At 40.3% G+C, this 20,612-nt stretch overlaps 1 protein-coding gene across 2 annotated transcripts in view; it reads left to right on the top strand.

Annotated features, from left to right (window-relative positions):
• The window catches only part of LOC149446193 (sodium/calcium exchanger 1-like), a 93,712-nt gene extending 78,069 nt beyond the window's left edge, over positions 1 to 15,643 (top strand). Inside the window, exons 3-7 of one of the 2 annotated variants that reach the window (XM_089652825.1) lie at positions 321 to 415; positions 2,265 to 2,383; positions 3,538 to 3,637; positions 4,046 to 4,318; positions 11,225 to 15,643. In XM_089652825.1, the coding sequence (XP_089508951.1) occupies positions 321 to 415; positions 2,265 to 2,383; positions 3,538 to 3,637; positions 4,046 to 4,318; positions 11,225 to 11,601 (964 nt within the window). In that variant the 3' untranslated portion in view covers positions 11,602 to 15,643. The remainder of the gene's footprint in view (positions 1 to 320; positions 416 to 2,264; positions 2,384 to 3,537; positions 3,638 to 4,045; positions 4,319 to 11,224) is intronic. The other variant, XM_089652826.1, reaches the window with a different exon arrangement.
• Positions 15,644 to 20,612: the final 4,969 nt, after the last annotated feature.

The following is a 20,612-nucleotide window of genomic DNA, read 5'->3' as shown; positions in this document are numbered from 1 at the left end:
GTGAGTATAGATGTCCATTATTAAAGTCCCTATATGCAACCAAGCGTATCCAAGTACACATGAAGGTCAGGGCAGGTATCTGAAAAAGCATAAATAATCAAGGCTTTATTCACTGGTGTTTCGGTGGGTCACAGCCTTGATAATGTCAGCAAATAAAGCCTTGTATTATTTATGCTTTTTGAAATACCTGTGAGTGCCCTGACCTTCATGTTTACTTGATATTATATTATTATATATTATAAATATGTGCATGCTGCTTATGTAAATTTATATCAACCAGATAAGGAGAAAACTATTATAAACAAATTTCTCTATTTTAGGCGATACATCGAAATTCAAATAATCGATGATGAAGAGTATGAGAAAAACAAAAACTTCTTTATTGAACTTGTGGAGCCAGAAATACAGAGAGGAGGTAATATAAGGGAAAAAAGGGAATGAAGAAAACCAAACCACTGATAACAGTGAATAATTAGATATCAAAACAAAGGCCATAAAAACAAACAAAAGTGTCAATTCAATTAGGAGTAGAAAGCTAATGGGTATAGTTTGCTTTGAATTCAGTATACTTGTCTAATTCAGTTGTCTCTGCCTATTAGTTTGGCAGGCAGCTATGGCTTACTGTATTGGATTATGTTGTTTGCAGCATTTACTCAGCAATGGATTACACAGTTCTTAAAACTATGATACTATTAATAGATTTATTTATTTATTTATTTGAATTCTTTTTTTATTGAGAGTTTTGAAAAGTATATAAAATTACAAAAATTTGACAAAAGAAAAAAAAAACAATGAAAGAAATATACAGAGGCCACAAACCTGGCACCCAGCTGGTCACGCAGGACTATGAAACATACCCCCTGCATATAACTAATTCCCTCTGCTCATCCTACCCATTCTTCCCCCCCCCAATAGGAATTTGTTTAACCTTAACATATATCTACACTATATTGCCAAAAGTATTGGGACACCTGCCTTTACATGCACATGAACTTTAACGGCATCCCAGCCTTAGTCCGTAGGGTTCAAATTTGAGTTGGCCCACCCTTTGCAGCTATAGCAGCTTCAACTCTTCGGGGAAGGCTATCCACAAGGTTTAGGGGTGTGTCTATGGGAATGGTTGACCATTGTTCCAGAAGCGCATTTGTGAGGTCAGACACTGATGTTGGACAAAAAGGTCTGGCTCGCAGTGTCAGCTCTAATTCATCCCAAAGGTGTTCTATCGGGTTGAGGTTAGGAATGTGTGCAACCAGTCAAGTTCCTCCACCCCAAACTCACTCATCCATGTCTTTATAGACCTTGATTTGTGTACTGGTGCACAGTCATTTTGGAATAGGAAGGGGCCATCCCCAAACTGTTCCCACAAAGTCAGGAGCATGAAATTGCCCAAAATATCTTAGTATGCTGATGGCTTAAGAGTTCCATTCACTGGAACTAAGGGACCAAGCCCAATTCCTGAAAAACAACCTCACAGCATATACCCCCCTCCACCAAACTTTACACTTGGCACAGTACAGTCAGGCAAGAACCGCCAAACCCAGACACATCCATTGGATTGCTAGACAAAGAAGTGTGATTTCTCACTCCAGAGAACACGTCCCCGCTGCTCTAGAGTCCAGCGGTGGCGTGCTTTACACCACTGCATCCAATGCTTTGCATTACACTTGGTGATGTAAGGCTTAGATGCAGCTGCTCTGCCATGGAAACCCATTCCATCAAGCTCTCTATGCACTGTTGTTGTGCTAATCTGAAGGCCACAGGAAGTTTAGAAGTCTTAAGCTATCAACTTTGTAGACAGTTGGCGACTTCTGCAAACTGTGTGCTTCAGCATGCGCTGACCCCGCTCTGTCATTTTACATGCTGTTGTTCCCAGTTGCTTCCACTTTGTCATAATACCACTAACAGTTGACTGTGGAATATTTAGTAGCAAGGATATTTCACGGATGGACTTATTGCACAGGTGGCAACCTATCATGGTACCACGCTTGAATTCACTGAGCTCCTGAGAGCAACCTATTCTTTCACACATGTTTGAAGAAGCAGTCTGCATGCCTAGGTGCTTGATTTTATACACCTGTGGCCATGGAAGTGATTGGAACACCTGAATTCAATGATTTGGAGGCGTGTCCTAATACTTTTGGCAATATAGTGTGTGTGTATATTATATTAGGAAACTGGTTCACACTCACCTATTATACTTGATTGATTGTTCAAAAAAAAAAAAGACTGTGGATTCTTACTCTAACCCTTTTATCTTTATTTAGGTGAGTCTGGAGAAAAATGGGTGGTGTGCACCAAAAGTGGCGAGGAGATTGCTGGAAGCCCAAGCTTAGGAGAACACCGCAAGATGGAAGTGATCATTGAAGAATCTTATGAATTCAAGGTAAGAAATATTACGTTGAGAAAGGATGTAAATGTAATTGGTATTTCATACACTGGGGAATCATTTAAAACCTGCAGTATGGCTATACCGCAGGAGAACAAGTAGAAAACCACACATTTATAAAGTACAGTGATGTGATTTAAAGATGTGCATTGTGGTCTGCTGGCTTCGAAATTTAGTGGAGTGCAATAAAATAAAATGGAATGAAGAAGAAAAGCCACACAACTGGTTCTCCTCCTTTTTTTGGAGCTCCGTCTGCTCCATTAAAGCTGAATTCCAGCTTTTGGTACACTTTACAGCATACAGCACTGTGTTTCGGTGAGAGCCAAGAGCCTGTCTGAGCAGCGCTAAGCTACTAATAGGAAGCGATGTATCCTATCAATGAATACAAAGATTTCTCTTACTGGCGGAGTCAATGGTTGTGACATCATCAGCCTGCCTCTCTGATTCAGCCAAACAGAGGAATCTTTGCATTCATTGATAGAATACAATGCTTTCTATGAGTGGCTGAACACCGCTCAGACAGACTATTGTGTGCCAGGTCTGAGACAGGAGACTCTCGGCTCACATTGGAACACAGTGCTGTATGTAGCCTCAGCTACATTCAGTTTATAAAGCACATGCAGCGGCTTCATATGTTAGTGAGGGCCAGCTTGGCTCAAACGAACTATGTAAAGTGTACCAAAAGTTGGAGTTCAGCTTTAAGCAGAGAGAACTCTGTGGGGCACCTTTAGCTCCACACTGAGGCTCACATTTTATGAATGGGCTGTAAAATGCAGGCTGCAGTGAGAGTAGCTGAACAGAATATACCGGAGAGTGGATAATGTTATCCTCACTCTTTTGTAATTATGCCCCTAAGAGTCTCCAAATGTCCCTGTTCCTTGCACTGTTGCCATCATTGTTTGACCCCTGATTTATTCACACTGTGTTGTCACTGTGTTCTCGGTCTGCCTCGGTTTTTATTTTGCCTGTGTGGTGACTTTACCTTATCTTTTCGCTCCTGCTTTGCAGTTTATTTTGCTTTGGCATATTGTCATCTTGACAGCTATTCATTCTCCTTTCCCATTATGCCTGGTGATGCTGAAAACATTACCCCAGTCTGTAACCTTTACATTGCTTTATACTTAACCTGTACTTCTTTGCTTTGCACATAGAGCACAGTAGACAAGTTGATAAAGAAGGCAAATTTGGCTTTGGTTGTTGGAAGCAGCAGCTGGAGAGAGCAGTTTGTCAGTGCAGTAACCGTCAGCGCAGGTAAGCATGTCATGTATATTGATTGTCTGCATGCTAATCTCAGTTCAAAATGCACTTGATCACACAAACAAATGTAATACACAAAGCCATGCTTTTTTCAGTACATGAAAAACCATGACACATTTATTGATATGATATACACTAATTGCCAATTTGCTTACTACTTTTTGCAACAGTAGTCTACACCTACACATGCTTTTTCACTAGAATCCCGCATCCATGCCACTAACGTCTTTCCCTTTTCCCTACCACTCTTCTTACTGGCATGCTACTACTGCAATGCTTTATTTTTTTCTCATATCCTCCTCTTCTTTTTCTTTTGTCCTTTTGTTTTTTCTCCTTTTTTTCCACCGCTGTTCTCGCTTTCTGTGCCCCCTCTTCCCTTTCTGCATGTCCCATCCTGGGCAGGAGATGATGATGATGAGGAGAGCAGTGAGGAAGGGCTGCCCAGTTGCTGTGACTACATCATGCATTTCCTGACCGTCTTCTGGAAGGTTCTCTTTGCCTTTGTGCCCCCCACTGAGTACTGGGGGGGCTGGGCCTGCTTTCTGGTCTCCATCTGCATCATTGGGATCCTCACTGCTGTCACTGGCGACCTGGCTGCACACTTTGGCTGCACTGTTGGGCTGAAAGACTCCGTCACCGCTGTGGTCTTTGTTGCTTTGGGTACATCTGTGCCAGGTATGGACTGTACTGTCAAATGGAATGTTGTTGATGCTGATTTACTATGAAAGCAAAGGATGCAGTTTATCATAGATTATATGATAAGGTTACCATTAAAACAAGAACCTAACAAATTGTTTGCTTTTCTAGATGTTTCCAATCCTAGGCTAAACATTTTAATATCTATAATTCTGTTTTAAAATCAAACTGTATAGACAAACTATGAGACATTCCTAGTAGAAGCAGCTGCACCACATTTCACACAGAGGCCAGAAAGAAGTATGTTTCAAGGAGGAAAGTGTTGGATTTTCAGATTACATGCAATCCGTTCTTCTTGCAATTGGTTCTAATATTATTAAAAAGCAGTTTAAAAAGGCCATGAAGTAAGAGCCTTAAGTAAAGCTATTTGTTTCAAGTATAAACATATGGGTTATGCTTTTCAGGTCCTGGCAAATGTTTCCACTTCAAACAGCTGTGCTACAAGCGTCACACCAGCTAATCATCAAACTGAAAATGATTAGATTCATTCATAATGCCTTTTAATGTTAAACAGGCAAAGGGCAGCAGTTGTGAAAAATAATTGCAGGAGTTTGATATTGTTGCCCTACTCCTTTTTCTAAGGGGGAGGGGTACAGTTTAAATTTATTGGTTGGAAATGCCAAAATTTTGCACTGTTCTTGAAGAATTTAAGAAGTCAATATTATGACATAGCAGGGTGATTGAAATGACAACACCAAGACAAGACTGCAAGACTCCAAGAGGATTATATATGACCTCTGCTTTCAGTAAAGGAAATCTATAAACCTTATTGGATTGCATAAGTTGTTAAAGATTTGGCACTTGGTGGTGTAGCTATTGTGGGAACTCGCTTCAGAGTGGTAGAGCTTCTTCAAAGCACACAGCAACTTGCTTCTTTTTAAGGGCCTTTTTGCCCAATTTTATTTACAAGAAAGTTCAAATAAAATGCTTCCCATGCAGGGGTATCCACCATCAATCAAATTAACAGTATTCAGCCTCCTGGCTTGTACACAGTTTTAACTCTTGTCTCCTGCAGAGTCTTCCCAAAATATGGCACTAGCACACAGCTAGTCTGGCTTCCACCTGACTCCAAGGCAGAGACCTCCCATCTGCCGGGGTGAAGCCCTCCTGACTCCGTTTGCCGGGGTGAAGCCCAGAACTATGGTTAGGACCCTATAAAAAGGCCTGTACACACCTGTGCACTCAGTGTGCTGGGGGTTCTCAAAACACGGACCCCGGGTTGGAGATTTCATCCCTCCCAGATCTCTTTGAAATCTCCAGGCTCCAGATCCCAAAACAAACTTAATGAATAAATGAGGAAACCGAAAAGTCAGTTTCCTCTGCAATACATAAACTCTCTGGAGCCCCTCAACCTGCCTGGTTGAGAAACCAGGGTTTTCAGCTTTACTTTGACCGTGGCAGGACACCGCACTGCCACATACCCCCCCCCCTTTGTTTTGACCCCGTAGGGGGCGGAACACACAAACCTAAAACCCTTGCTTTAGACCTTCTGTGCGGGCTATCACCTGTAAAGGTCCAATCCTGTCTGACTTCATTTTCATCAAAGGGAGACGCTACTCCCTGCCACAAGAGATGACTTCCCTTGTCTCCTCTTGCTACCCTTACTTGGGCTCTATGACATCCCCGTGCCTTTTTACGAGTGCGCTTCCAAAAGCGCGGTCTTCCTAATTTCCTTGAGACTATACTAGTTCTTTTACTAGTGGGGGTTTTACAAGTCTCAGTACCCTTTGTAACCTGGGGTTGACGCCTAAGCTTTAAGTGCCTGGTACCTGTAATATTACAACGTGCTCCCTCAAATTCCTCTAGACCATCCCTTTTTGCTTCATTTAATTTTACAAGGGATATATTTTTAAACCCTTTAGTAACAGACATGGGCTCTTTTATTGTGGCATCAAACTCTTGTAACATCCCCTTGTTAAGCTTTGGGCCAGTTCCCTTAGACCTTTCATTCTTACAACATGGGCGTTTACTGGACCTTTGGAAAACTTTTCCAGAGTGACCTTCCTGAACCTGTAGGGGGCCTATTTCCAGACTCTTAACCTCTCTTGTGTCTGTTAAGCACTCATTACCTCTTTCCGGATGACCAGCTACCATGTCAACTTGACCACTAGGTCTACCATTCTTTTTGTTATCATACATAGTAATCAGACAATCCAAATTCATCAACACATTTCCCTTTTTATCAATACCAAAATTACTCTGGTCAGAGCTCATTTCACTAGTAATTGGCAGGGCAGTTTCTGGAGAGGAATCACCCACAGGGGAGTAGGCATCTCCCATGGAAACATCACTATCCACCGACTTCACTGTCACAAAAGACTCTGCCAGCAACTGTCCTGATGCCAAACCATCCTTACATAATTCTACATTTGGGTAGACGACCCCAACCACATCACATATCCCTGTGTTTTCCGGTACTTCTGTCCAAACCTTTGTCCTGTCCAACAGTACTCTGGTGTGCCTCTCATACAGATTACTGCTATGAAGCAACCCAGCAATGTACTGAAAGACAATTTTCACCATTACCAACAAGGATGGTATCACAGAATTCCTATATTGACCATCTTTGTTTTGTATAGCCTGTAATACCAAGCTCTGATTAGCGGTACTCCACTGTACCAGCTCTCCCGAACATGGAAGAGACAGTAAGGTATACACCGGCTGTACACTCCAGAAGGCCAACATTTCCTTCAGCAGGTCTGTTATACAAAGACAGCCAGATTCTACACATAAGACCTTCCTGGAGACATGGAGACCCTCATTTACTGATGCCTCAGAGGTGGTGCTTCTTAAAGAGGCTTCCTCTCGGCTGGAGGTACTCAATACAATAACCTGGGGCTCTCCCAGAGCGTAACCAGGTGTGGGATTCACCCAAATACTCTGAGGCTCAGTGTCAATGAGCTCTTCCACATCTTCTCTATGGATATCAGTTTGGTACACCACACCATTAACTCCTTTATGGGCTGTGGGCAAAACTTCTGCTGAGCGTTTATCCTCAATGGTGCCGTTTACCAGGGGTGGGTTAATTTTGGCAGCGACAGGTGCGCCCTGGACTAATAGCTGCTCCACACTCCCTCTATTCAGCACAGCAGAAACCATGTCCACCCCATTGTTACCCACAGAGGCATCTTTTATTAATGCCAACAAGCTTGTTGCCCATCTGTCCCAGTCCATCGTCCCTGTGATCCCATCAGAGGTACTACGCAGTACCACTCCAACCGCTGAAGGACACACAGAGGGACAGAGTGGCTCTGTATCAGACCCATTACCTATATCTTCATTATCCATATCACACTGGGAGACTCCTTTTCTAGGCACAGCAGGTTGCAATTTCCTACTCTCACCACCGTGACCTAGTGGCATGTCATTCACTACAAAAACTTTTGCATTAGTGGATTGCATTAACCCATCATCATTATGAATACGCTCATACCTTTTAGATTCACCATTGCCACACTGAAATAACAAATTCTCAACACTCAATTCAGATACACTCTGGTCCACCAGAGCAATACTATAATTATCCTGGGGTACCTTAACCACCGTTGCTAGGGGAGATAACACATCCTGCTTAGTGGTCACCCCTACTACATTTAATTCAGCATTCTCTTTAGAGGACATTGGTGCAACCCCAATATCCGTACTCTTCACATTGACATTTTTAACCGTTGCCTCCCCACTAAAAGCATTATACAGAGGCAAGTCTTTCTCACAATCACCAGCAGTGGGTTTCCCAACTGGGAGTATCCCAAATTTATAGCAGAGAGTCTCAAAGTCAGTCTCAATCATTGCATTAGTATCTCTCACATTTCTCTCAAAAGTACCAGTCTTACCCACCACTGTAACAGGCTTCACCTTCACTTGAGTGCGTGGGATCTGGATCCTTTCTGTCATCTCCTCTGGTTGGCTTTGGCCAGCCAGTTCATCCATGCAGCTATAGGATGATACTGTGGCAGGCACTTCCGACTCCTTGGCACCCCCTGTAGACACAACAGGTACTTCCTCACTGTTGCTAGAGGTGGCTGCCAACATTTTTAAACATGAATCTGGGCTTGCAGATGAAGACTTTTGCCCAGTAGCACCCTCATCAGTGGTACTCCATAATCTGGGGCAGGTAAAGATACCATGCCAAAACTGACCACATTCCAGGCAGGGTATGGTTCCACAGATAACCTTCTTGGGATACGGAACCACATCTCCCTTGTAGCCCCTTCTCCTGGTTGGCAGGCTTTCTCCTGTTGCTATGGGAGATGGCACTCTCCCAGATGAACTTTGTGGGTTCCTCCAGATGCGCTGAACTCTCATCTCTGCTTCTTTTTTGAGTTTTGACCACCCCATCTTTGCAGTCACTCCACAACAATTTTGCACAGTCCAGCAACACAATGGAGCACTGTCGCTTTAAGGAAAGTTCCTTTTCTCTTCAGGATCTCCTCACCTGCACACACTGATAGTGCAGAGTCATGCACCAAACACAGTTCAACACATGAACTTACTTCCTTGCTGGGATCTCTAGTTCTGCCCACTGCATCCTCCACCATATGTGGGAACTCGCTTCAGAGTGGTAGAGCTTCTTCAAAGCACACAGCAACTCGCTTCTTTTTAAGGGCCTTTTTGCCCAATTTTATTTACAAGAAAGTTCAAATAAAATGCTTCCCACGCAGGGGTATCCACCATCAATCAAATTAACAGTATTCAGCCTCCTGGCTTGTACACAGTTTTAACTCTGTCTCCTGCAGAGTCTTCCCAAAATATGGCACTAGCACACAGCTAGTCTGGCTTCCACCTGACTCCAAGGCAGAGACCTCCCATCTGCCGGGGTGAAGCCCTCCTGACTCCGTTTGCCGGGGTGAAGCCCAGAACTATGGTTAGGACCCTATAAAAAGGCCTGTACACACCTGTGCACTCAGTGTGCTGGGGGTTCTCAAAACACGGACCCCGGATTGGAGATTTCATCCCTCCCAGATCTCTTTGAAATCTCCAGGCTCCAGATCCCAAAACAAACTTAATGAATAAATGAGGAAACCGAAAAGTCAGTTTCCTCTGCAATACATAAACTCTCTGGAGCCCCTCAACCTGCCTGGTTGAGAATCCAGGGTTTTCAGCTTTACTTTGACCGTGGCAGGACATCGCACTGCCACACTATATAATGCATAAGAAAATGTTTTTGTACAAAACAAAATGGATATCCTTGACACACTATCTTATTTTTAGTGTATGAACGTTTGTGAAACTATTAAAGTTTTGTCCCAAGAAGCTGGTAGAAGGCCTTGTAAGCCAGTTGCCCCTCTCTGAACACTTTGTGACTCATTTAAGATTGTCTATAGCAGTCGTCTCTAAACATTATAAATAAGGGGCCAGTTTACTGTCCTTAAGGCTTTAGGTGGGCCAGCCTGTGGCCAGTGGGAGTGGAAAATGCCCCATCATTGGTTTCAGTGGGGGGAATAGTGGCCCATCATTGGTGTCAGTTTGAGCAATAGTGTCCCAAGGGCTGGATATAAGCAACCTGAGGGCCACAGTTTGGAGACCACTACAGCAAGAGAGTATTAATAGCATATTAAACTAAGCTTTTTAAACATAATTATATCAAACAGAAAAAATTATAGCCAAATAAAAGAATTCAAATTGCTGTATCCCTTTACATTTTGATGTCAGTGTAGTGTTTTTTTTTACGTGTGTGGACAGTGTAGTGCATTACATTATATTGGTGGTCAATGGATAAACGCCCCCTTACATCAGTGGTCAGTCTATAAATGACCCCTTACATTTGTGGTCAAAGGAGAAAAGGGTAATCAGTGAAGAAATACATCGGTGGTCAGCGAAGAAGTGACCCTTTACGTTGATGGTCAGCAAAGAAGTGCTCACCCAATATTTGTGGTCAACAGAGAAATGCCTCTTTTCATTTGCGTTTGGAGGGTGTGAGTGGGAGGTGTTGGATTCACCATTTAATTCAAGGTAAAGTCTATGCTATTAACAATGTCTCTAGTTAAGCAGCTCCTAAACACGGGGCATGCAGAGAGATCCAGGAGTTAAATATATCAAACTCTAAAACTATACTGGAGTTGGTGCTCTTGCTTCCAGAACTCCTTACATTGGTAGTGAGAGAAGTGCCCACTTACATTGGTGATTAGTGTAAGGAATAATGGCCCCTTATTGACAGCTAAGAAGATCTTACATGATAGTGGTTGCTTACTTAAGAGACTAGAGGAGATGCTGTACAGGTCCCATGGCAGTTGACTGTACCTTGTGATGTTTGCTACAAAATTACATAGGCATCAAAAAACACTGAAGATAAATTTGTCCAAATGGCAAGAGCAGCTCCCACTGCCCCAACTTGCAATCCCTCTAAATCTGTGTACATTTTTTCCTAACATTGACTTAGGCTTTAAAAAACAAAAATAAAAAAAATACATTATAACAATAATTACATTGCTTCAAACTGTACAGCTGACAATTTGATATATTATTACAACACAAGATGGATTCTGTTCCTTATAGAGTTGAGTGTTTGTGGTGAATACATATCTGAATAAAGAACTTTTGAAGGCATTTCAGTAAGATTCAGATAAACAACAGACATCTGCATAAATTTATTCTCCATAAAAAGGAATCAACAGGACTCTTCTAAGATCTGTAGGATGTAATATATGTTTTGCCAGACACCTGTCATAGCCAGAAACTTTAATGCTGTCTTGGGTTTCCAAATTTAATTATATTATTCTGATTGTCCAAAGTTAAATGAAATTGTGACCTTTGGTAGTTATAAGTCTGATTTTGATGAACAGGCAAATCTGCTGAAATCTTTATTCATGTTACAAGACACATGTACTGTATGCTATACATTACTACACTGTGGATATGTAATTGTATATTTTATTGTTTCCTTAGACACATTTGCCAGCAAGGTAGCAGCAGTTCAAGATCCCCATGCTGATGCTTCCATTGGTAACGTGACTGGTAGCAATGCAGTAAATGTTTTCTTGGGTTTAGGAGTAGCATGGAGTATTGCTTCTATATTCTGGGCTGGAAAGGGCCAGACCTTCCACGTGGAGCCAGGGAGCCTGGCCTTTTCTGTAACTCTCTTCACAGGGCTCTCTCTTATCTGCCTCTGTATTCTACTTTACCGGCGACGTCCGCCTGTAGGAGGAGAACTTGGAGGTCCCCGGATTCCAAAAGTACTGACTAGTCTTCTTTTTCTTGGCCTCTGGTTGGTGTATATTTTACTTGCATCGCTAGAGGCTTACTGCCACATCCCTGGCTTTTAAAGGATAGTGTGCCTCAAAGCAAAGAAATACAGCTGTTCTATGAAATGCGTCTTCCCAGGATCCTTTGGTCAGTTTAAGTACAACATTTTAGCTGTTTGTATGCGAAAATTAAAATCACAATAGACAATAACAATATAAAACAGCCTGGTGCAAAAGACCGTTACTCTTTAAAGTGTTGTCTTCCAATTCCTTTTTCTGGTCCTTAAACGATTACCCTTTTCTGCCAAGACTAAGACTGAAAAACTTGACCTACCTTATCTTCCTAATATTGGAGAGCACTGTTATATCCAAGACTTCTTATGCGATTCTTTAGGATTGTAATGACATGGGGAGGCAATAATGACCTATTACACCAGTGGAATCCACCTACCACATCTGGAAGTGTTAGTGAATGGGCAAACACAGATGATGAGTAATACCTGTCCCAAAGATGTTGTTGGGCCACAAGCTCTATTTGTCTTCTGAGGGTATTGAAGCAGCACAAACTGACAAATGGACATTTATATCCAGGACTTCCATTATTTAATGGGATCTTTCACTGTGAGGAATTGATTTAAAATCAGGAAAATAGTAGGTTAGAGGGTGCTTCTTAATATAACTTTCCTAAAAGTCCCTGTATTATTGTAGGTGGCCTAGGCCATTATACTCTACATAGCAAAGACAGAATAACACTGGGAGATCTGAAAAGATAAAGTATGTTCAAAACTAAAATACCGCTTCGAGATGGTACCAATATCCTAAATCTCCCAACAGCTTTTATGTCTCTTAGGGATATGAGTACTAAGATCTCAACACCTGAGCTCCCAGTTCTACAATGCTGCCATGGCCGTGTTAAGGAAGGCTCATTATTTAAATGGAAAATGCACAAGGATATGTGATATGTCCTTGCCTTTGCTTAGTATTATCTAAAGTGTCAGAGAAATATAAAAAGTCAGATTACTAGGTTTCACTCAAAACTCAAATAAAACATTTGGTTTAAACTTGGCATTTCACAGTAAAGGTTAAAAGTAAATTGAATGTTCACAAAATGTAGGGTAGATATCAAAAACTGACATTTTGGGGAAAAATTTTTTTCTCGAATCTCAAAATATTTAGTGATCCGGCAAAAAAAGGAAAATAAACTTGGAGCCAGGGGCGGACTGACCATTTGGCCACTCGGGCACTGCCCGAGGGCTCGGGGTCAGTAGGGGGCCCCATGAGAAACCCTGGTACCGTTAATTGGCTTTTTCATAGGCTTTTTTTGGCTGTGGGTGAGGACACAGGGGCCCCATGATCCCCTATTGCCCGGGGGCCCCATGAGTTGTCAGTCCGCCCCTGCTTGGAGCATAGACATCGGAGCATATTTCAAAAACTTTGGGAGATGCTTTTACCCTTTATTGCATTAACATAGAAAAACGTTTTATGCCAATAACACAGTAAACCTAAAGAAATATATATAAAATAAGCTATTATTAATATTCAAGAGTGTGCATGTAAAAGTCCCCATATTTCTATAAAACATTTGGCTTTGTATTTACAGTTGTGTTAAAAGCAGCCTATTGTTTTATATCAATCTATTTAAGGCACATGACGCATATCAAAAGCTACTTACAGAATCTATTTACGAGATTACTGTGGAAGAAAAAATATCTCCATCACGATAACAACTTACATTTACTAGTTATCACCAGCTTAAATATTTTTATGACACTTAAAGGATATCTAAACCCAAGAACAAACATGTAATATAGTTCAGCTTGCAGTCTTTAGATTTGATGACTGCATTAATTTTCTTTTTCAGGCTAAGTACATTTTTTGCAAGTAGAGATAGTAGAAGTCATGTCCTTGTAACTTCCTGTGTGCTGAACTTAAATCTCAGTGTTATCAGCTTTTCGAGCTATCTTATGTGAACTACAAAACAGCTTCCTCATATGTAATGAAGATGTTGTAAAGGAGGTTGTTCTGAAACCAAATCAGGAGAGTCGCATAGATTGACAATGCTTCTTCTCTATAGATTTAGTGCAGTGAGTGGACAGAGGAAGTGTGTTTCTGCAAGGATTATTAGATAAAAATAAATGGAAAAAGCCTAAAAAAAAATAAATGCTTCCACCACATCTATGGATTGTTAAGCTGCAAAGTATTACATTGTTGTTTATTTTGGTTTAGATATACTTTAAAGGAAACCTGTCATTATAAAAAAAACATATAGCCTGGCTGCTAACCTCCCATGTTGAAAATGCTAGTTCCCCATCTTGCTGAACTTCCTGCTTCAACAATTTGAGGTGGATTTACTAAAGGGAAATACTGTTGTGGTGCACTTTGCAAGTTTAGTTGCACTCAGTTGCCCCAGAGCTTAGTAAATGTGTTAACAATTAACTTTGTAAAGATCATCTGATCAGGTGCAAGGAAAAAAAAAGCATTTTTGCTTTCACATGATTGGAAGATGGAAATCAGCAGAGCTTTACCACATTTACTAAGTTCTGTGTAAAATGAGTACAACTGCACTCGTAAAGCACACCATCTATTTGATTTTAGTAAATCCACCACTTTGAGTCACCAACCTGAACCTGAAGTAAACAGATAAGGACTTCTGATTCTTTTCTGACATTCCAGATACCCATGCTTGTATAGGTTGATGAATTGGCATTATAGGTGAGCAACTTGCATTTTCAGAAAGAGGTCAACAATGGCAGCCTGCATATTTCTATGTTGACAAATTTACATTAAATAATTAATTGTATTTCAACCTTTGTATATAAACTGTTATATTAAATGTTAATTTAGGTTTACTTGTCTATTGGTAAGTCAGTAGCTAGAAATATTTTGAACTGACACATCAGACTAGGGTTTTTGGGACTGCTTGTGGCCTTCTCACTCCTTTTTTTCATAGCACTCACTTGATATGAGGATATCAGCTGAATGAATTTCAGCTGTTCTCCGGTTTATAAAGACTGCACTCCCGTATCTAATTTTATTGCTTAATATTTCAGAAAATTATTTATAGTCCCATTCTCTGAGATAAAATAAGTTGCATTTATTACCTTGATGTTGATTACAAAAGTGCTAAAATCGTTTTCTGGAATTAAGTAGCAGTGGCTCCTAGTAGACATAATGGGCCACTTGAAGAATTATTTTACTCAATTTGGCCTGTGAAGGTGATTAAATACAAGGAAGTTGGGGACCTTGATTTCCATACCTTGCAGGGCAGAAACTTTGCAACTAGAAGCATAAAAGGTCAATGGATAACGGATGAATAATTATAATACTGGGACTGAAAAGGGGATTAAAGAAAAAGAGAAGAAGGCAACAGAGTGGAAAAAAGGGTAATGCAAGGTCATGTAATATGAATGTGTTTCTGTTACTTCTTTGCACTTAGGCTAACTGTATATTCTTTATAAATATCTAATGTTTGTATAGGTTTGGTGCACTGTATTGTACATGCAACATGTGTGTGACATGTTAAATGGTGCTGTGCAGTGTATGTCATTAATCAGGAATGTTGCAATTTTTTTAGGTTATGAATGAAAAAAAAATCACACATATGTATGTGTGGGATCATTTCAGCCAGCGAAAAACTGTGACAACATGTTGGCATTCAAGCGTAACATTGTGTGTTTTTTATGTGAATAACTGATACCTGCCTGTGGCACAGGTAAGGGATAAACTTATGTGTAACATTAAAATGAATGAACACATTTTTAACTACATGTACTGCTGCAGTAATACTTTGTAATATTAGTGCAAATGTATTATTATGAAATATTAGGAATGATATAAGGTACCTGTTAATAAGCTTTTGCCAACTAACTGCAGAATTCCTCCCCCAAATAAAAACAGGTGCATGTTGTCCCTTGGCTGCCTTTCACAGTCTTTTGAACAAACACCTGTAATTGTTTTGGGAATGACAATCTTGGCTACCTGTTCTCAGTGTTTGTCAGTTAATCTATGGAAATGGTTGCCAAGGGTAACTTGCACCTGTTTTTAGGAGACTTTAGCAGTAAGAAGCCTACATCTGGTGGAAAACAATTTGGAACTGGTCATTAAAAGTATCCCATCCATTGCACTAATGTGTTTGTCTCCTCATATGGGCATAAAATGCTCTGTAACATTGCAACCTTGAGCTTGTCAAACAGAAATTGTCAATAGCCTCAAGGAAAATTATGACGCTCAGAAACTTAACATTCCATGTGGCTGTAAAAGAGTTACCTAGAAATATATTGCCTGCCTGTGACATGTACCTTTAACGTTATGGAGAAATGGTAATATAGGTTTAATAGTAAAGCACAATTTAAATAGTAATTATTCATTATTATTTCTTCATACTCCTGGACTCCTTGACAGTCCCGTTACATGTTAAGCAAGATCAGCAGGCTGAAACAAAGCAAAATCTTACTATTAATTAGCTCCTCCCATTCCACTTTTATTGGTTCCTCTTTTTGCTGCAGAGGGGCCAATAGTAATTCAATGACATAAGGCCAGAGCACAACACTGCTGCTTTAAGGAACATTGTAAAGGGTCAATGACCAACGATGGAGTGTAATCAAATCTTCTTTTGCCCTTATTTACCCTTGTGCTTTTCCTACTGAACTAAAGGCATTTTTTTCACGTTGGCTAGAATAAGGTAGGGTTAAACCCTTGTAAGATTTTTTTACCATCTGTGTTCCAATGGGGAGATTTCCCTTCAATTCCTGTCGAATAGCCAAAACACCAAGTGAGAGAAAATCCCTCTAAAGTGATAGAATTTCCGGTTGTCACCAGGGCCCTTGGAACTAGTATCCCTATTGGAAGATATTCCCTTGTCACGTACCTTAGTTGGAGGCAGAACTGACGAGAGCGCTTCTCTTGTGGCTCTGGTCTGAGCACTACAAATAAAAAAGTGCAGCACTAAAAACAATGTATAATAGTCTACATAAAAATATCAACTAAAACGGTATACGTCCATATGTGACAATCTGTGCAGGTATAGGTGAAATAGCAGCAAAAACGTCAGTGTTGGTGCTCCAGAATAGTGGGGTAAGAATACGCACTCACCAGATGCGTAATGGAAATACGCATTAAATCAATCAGTGGAGGTCCCCATTAGGGATCAGGTATGCGCCAGGTCAAGGATAAGCCTCCCTCTGGATAATGGTGGTGCCTCAGAAGTTCCCAGGTGGTAAAGGATCCAATCAGCCAGAGGTCCCCTTTAAGGGATGGGTGGGTGTAGAAGCCTGTGAGACAGGAACTCCCTCCTCCTGGATACTACGGTGGATCGGGTGGGCTCTATAAATTAATTGCTCCACTGGTAACAGAATTTCTATGAGCCTTCCAGGAAGGCACACCTGAGAGATGAGGGGTCCCTCCCAATATTTGTTTTAGGGCAGAGTATCCACTTTTACATTTTCATAAATTCAAAAGCTGCAAGTTTCTTTGTATGCAAAGTAAATGTGCACATTTACTTTGCATACATAGAAACTTGCAGCTTTTGAATTTATGAAAATGTGAAAGTGGATACTTTGCCCTAAAACAAATTTTAAATTTTACTTTACACTAAAAAGGAGCTACAATCTCCATACAGTATTTTCAATAAATATACTCTCTTTATCCTTATGGAGCATTTTCTCTAAATAGGTTATTATTTTTAATAAAAATTGAGCCTTTACAAGATTAATTTGATGTTAAATTCCTCAGAAGCTCAGTGCTTCCTTAGAAGCAGAAGTGCTGGCAGCCATTCCATCTATGGGCATCCAATTCTTGTAGACAAGATCCCCAAAGTCTCCTGGGATTGATGGTGCCGATATCACAGGAGTCAACAGGACAACACATGACTTCAATTTCTTAGGTAGCCAAATGCGGGAGCCATGGGAAGATTTACAAAAATAAGGTATTTAAGAGAAAAAAAATCTTGGATTACTTAACAAACAATTTTGCTCACTGTTAACCTTAGACGTACTTGAAAAAGAGGGTAAAGCTCCACTTGAACTTTCGGTGATAATAGTAAACAGGACTAATAGAGAGGGTAATTCTCCATAACAGGAACACAGACAGCCATAAAATCCTGACAGGTGTTCTAATCCATCTCATGCAACCTGAAAAAAAAAAAAGAAAAATTGCCTTCAGTTATACTTTAACTCCTAGCTCCACATTAACTGGACATGAAACTTTCAAGTCCTCAGTCCACAGCCTTACTCCTCTGTATCAGGTTATAACATGAAAAATATCATGGTAAAATATGGACCCCAGTGAAAATTCCATATATCTGAGATAAAGGCCACATTCCTCTTTTACTGTTTCAGATCTGCTAACCTTTTGCCTGGCTGTAGTATTTTATTGTGCTCTTTCTCTTGACATAAAAAGACAGGTTTACGCACAATCTGCTGTTACAAATGGTCACTTTTTCCAGCTCCTGTAAAACCTGCTAAAAATACTGTATGAATATAAAAATTGCAAGTCTGTGTTGTGGGTGTTTGATTTTGAATCTTGCTTTACTGTGAAACATATCATGAGTTGCTTTACCTGCATTTTGGTACATTATGCTGTGTTAAAATTTGTTTTAATAGCATTATTATTTAGCTTTTTATTCTGAGGGTCACACTGTTATTTATGGTCACGGGGCTACATATGATTATAAATACAGAATTGGTTTCTTCAAAGCCATAAATTTTTAGTATATACCTGTGCTCTGCTTTAAGTCTTCTGTTATCCATGGTATACGTAATATGTTGTTGTGGATGATAAAACACAACATGTTTTTTCTATTATAATACTGCATTGCTTACTTAATCAGTAATTTGTGCAATAACAGTACTTAATAATTTTTGAACCTTCAGCATGATACATACTGGTTGCATACAGTTCAGTGTTTGGAAATGTGCACCTGTTTCTGCCCATCATGCATGCCTACAGTATGTAACCCCCTCTCATTATAGTGCCCCCCATCATAGTTGCAAGCCTCTCACATCTTTCTAGAGCTTTTTAGTATTATAGAGCTTTTTTAGGATTAAAACCCTGATGGCTGACTATTTAGCAGTGTAAAATCTCTATCTCTGACACTGCACTAGAAAGCTGCATGGAGTCAGGAGACAGTCACTGTTCTGTTCCTGGTCATTGTATATAATTGCAATAAACAGTATATAATGTATATAAATCTAGATACTGTCAGACAAACCTGTAATATTATCTAACAGTAAAATTCTGGGTGTCCTATGTTCTTTTTTTCACAAAAGAATAACTCTGGTAAATGGAAAAGGGCAGAGTAGGCTGCATAAATTAGTAAGAAATATAGTACTGACCTTCATGTCCCCACTGTTATGAAATCTGTCCATTCTGACAAAGCAAGAAAGCTGTCCAATAAATTTTCTGTTGCAGTTTGGTAACCTTCTAGGTCTGTGTAAGAGTCCTTTTGATGTCTGCTAGGCTTACCTCTGGCGTTTTAGCATTGTAGTGTTAAGTCATATATGTAGGAACCATCTCTAATGTGGCCAACTTATTTTGAGATTAAAAAATATTAGAATTTATATTCATAATAGATATTATTGTGATCTGTGCCTGGTAATCTTTGAAGTCATCTGTAGTAAAATTATTTACTAAGGTGGTTTTAAAAATAATAATAAAGAAAAAAAATACTTAAGCCTTATATGGAGCGATTTTCTTTCCTGCAACCAGCCGACCCTGCAGGGAGAACACAGTGATTACTGCTAACGGTGATCGATCAACTTGGATACATGCAGCCTGCTCATACATGGTTCGAATCTTGGCCAGTCCCTTGCCGTCTATGGCTGGCTTTACTCTGCCTCAGCTTCTGATTCTTTACTGTACCTCACTGCTTCCTCCTTGGAAAGCTGAGGGCTCCAAAATAATGCAAGGGTCCATTCTCACAAGTTTTTGATGTGAACCCTGTCACCCAGAAGCACTGCAAACCAGGGTGGAGGTAAGTATTCTTTCTTTTTCTTGCATTAGCTTAAATTTAAATGCCTTTGCATGCTATTTGACTTTAGGTGGTGGGGGGTTTCACATTTTCATGCTTTAAACTGGTACAGAAAGAAATAATCCCCAGGTGTCTTTTGGTCACATACTACACATATATGCTAACACACTGTAATAAAAATCCGTATTTAATAAGGTTTACTAAAATACTGCAAATACAAACTAGAACCATTGTTGCATGCACTTTATTGAGGTGGATTAAGCACCTATCTTGTTGCTAATTGAAGTTCCTGCATTGATTGCACAGATTACAGATGGACTACAAATAATACATTGTTATACCTCTCTCCATCTCCTTTTTACTTTAATGCATTCCATGCATAAAAAAAGCCTCACCACCTGTTCTACTCCCCTGCTCCTAAACATGAATATGGGTGCCCCTTAGCACCCAGCTTGCTAAGGAGGCACCTAGGGAGGGAGGATTGGACAGTGCCAATGGGGGGACTGTCAAAGAGGAGGTAAGGGACTGCTTTGTGCATCATCATTGCACAGAGCTGGTAAGTATAGTATCTTTTTTTTACGTTAAAACAAATCTTTTTATATCACTTTGAGGTTTATTCTGAACACAAGTTCAGGCCAAACTTTGGCTGTTTGGATGTTCTTCTGAATGTTGGACTTTTAGCCTGTTCGAACGGAGCTGAACATCATACTGTACATAGTACTATTATTTCTACTGCTATAATATATGAGAGCTTCCTATCTATCAGTGGTTGCTGAGGCATCTGCTACTTCCTTAGCACCCAGTGACATGACCTGACCCCATTTATTTACTGGCCGTGATCATGTAATCAAAGGGTGGTGATAACATGACATCACTGACCAAATATGACCATATTGCCATATTTGGCCGATGACTGACGAAAAATGGCCATGGAGTTACCCAGGAGACCCTGCCCCTTTCTTTCCTTCAGCTGTGGAGCATGAGATATGTCATTTGACATGACACAGATGGGACTGGACATGTCTGCTGGTCAGTGGCATTTTAATTCTTTCAGTAGAGGTCATTCATTGTAATTGGAGTGGATCTGCATCACTAAAAGATGCGACTGATAATGAATGTACATTGT

Source organism: Staurois parvus, unplaced genomic scaffold (genome assembly GCF_062004578.1).
Source record: "Staurois parvus isolate SC_StPar_1 unplaced genomic scaffold, SC_StPar_1.0 ptg000694l, whole genome shotgun sequence".
Taxonomy (NCBI): Eukaryota; Metazoa; Chordata; class Amphibia; order Anura; family Ranidae; genus Staurois; species Staurois parvus.
This window is presented reverse-complemented; position numbering and strand designations above follow the sequence as displayed.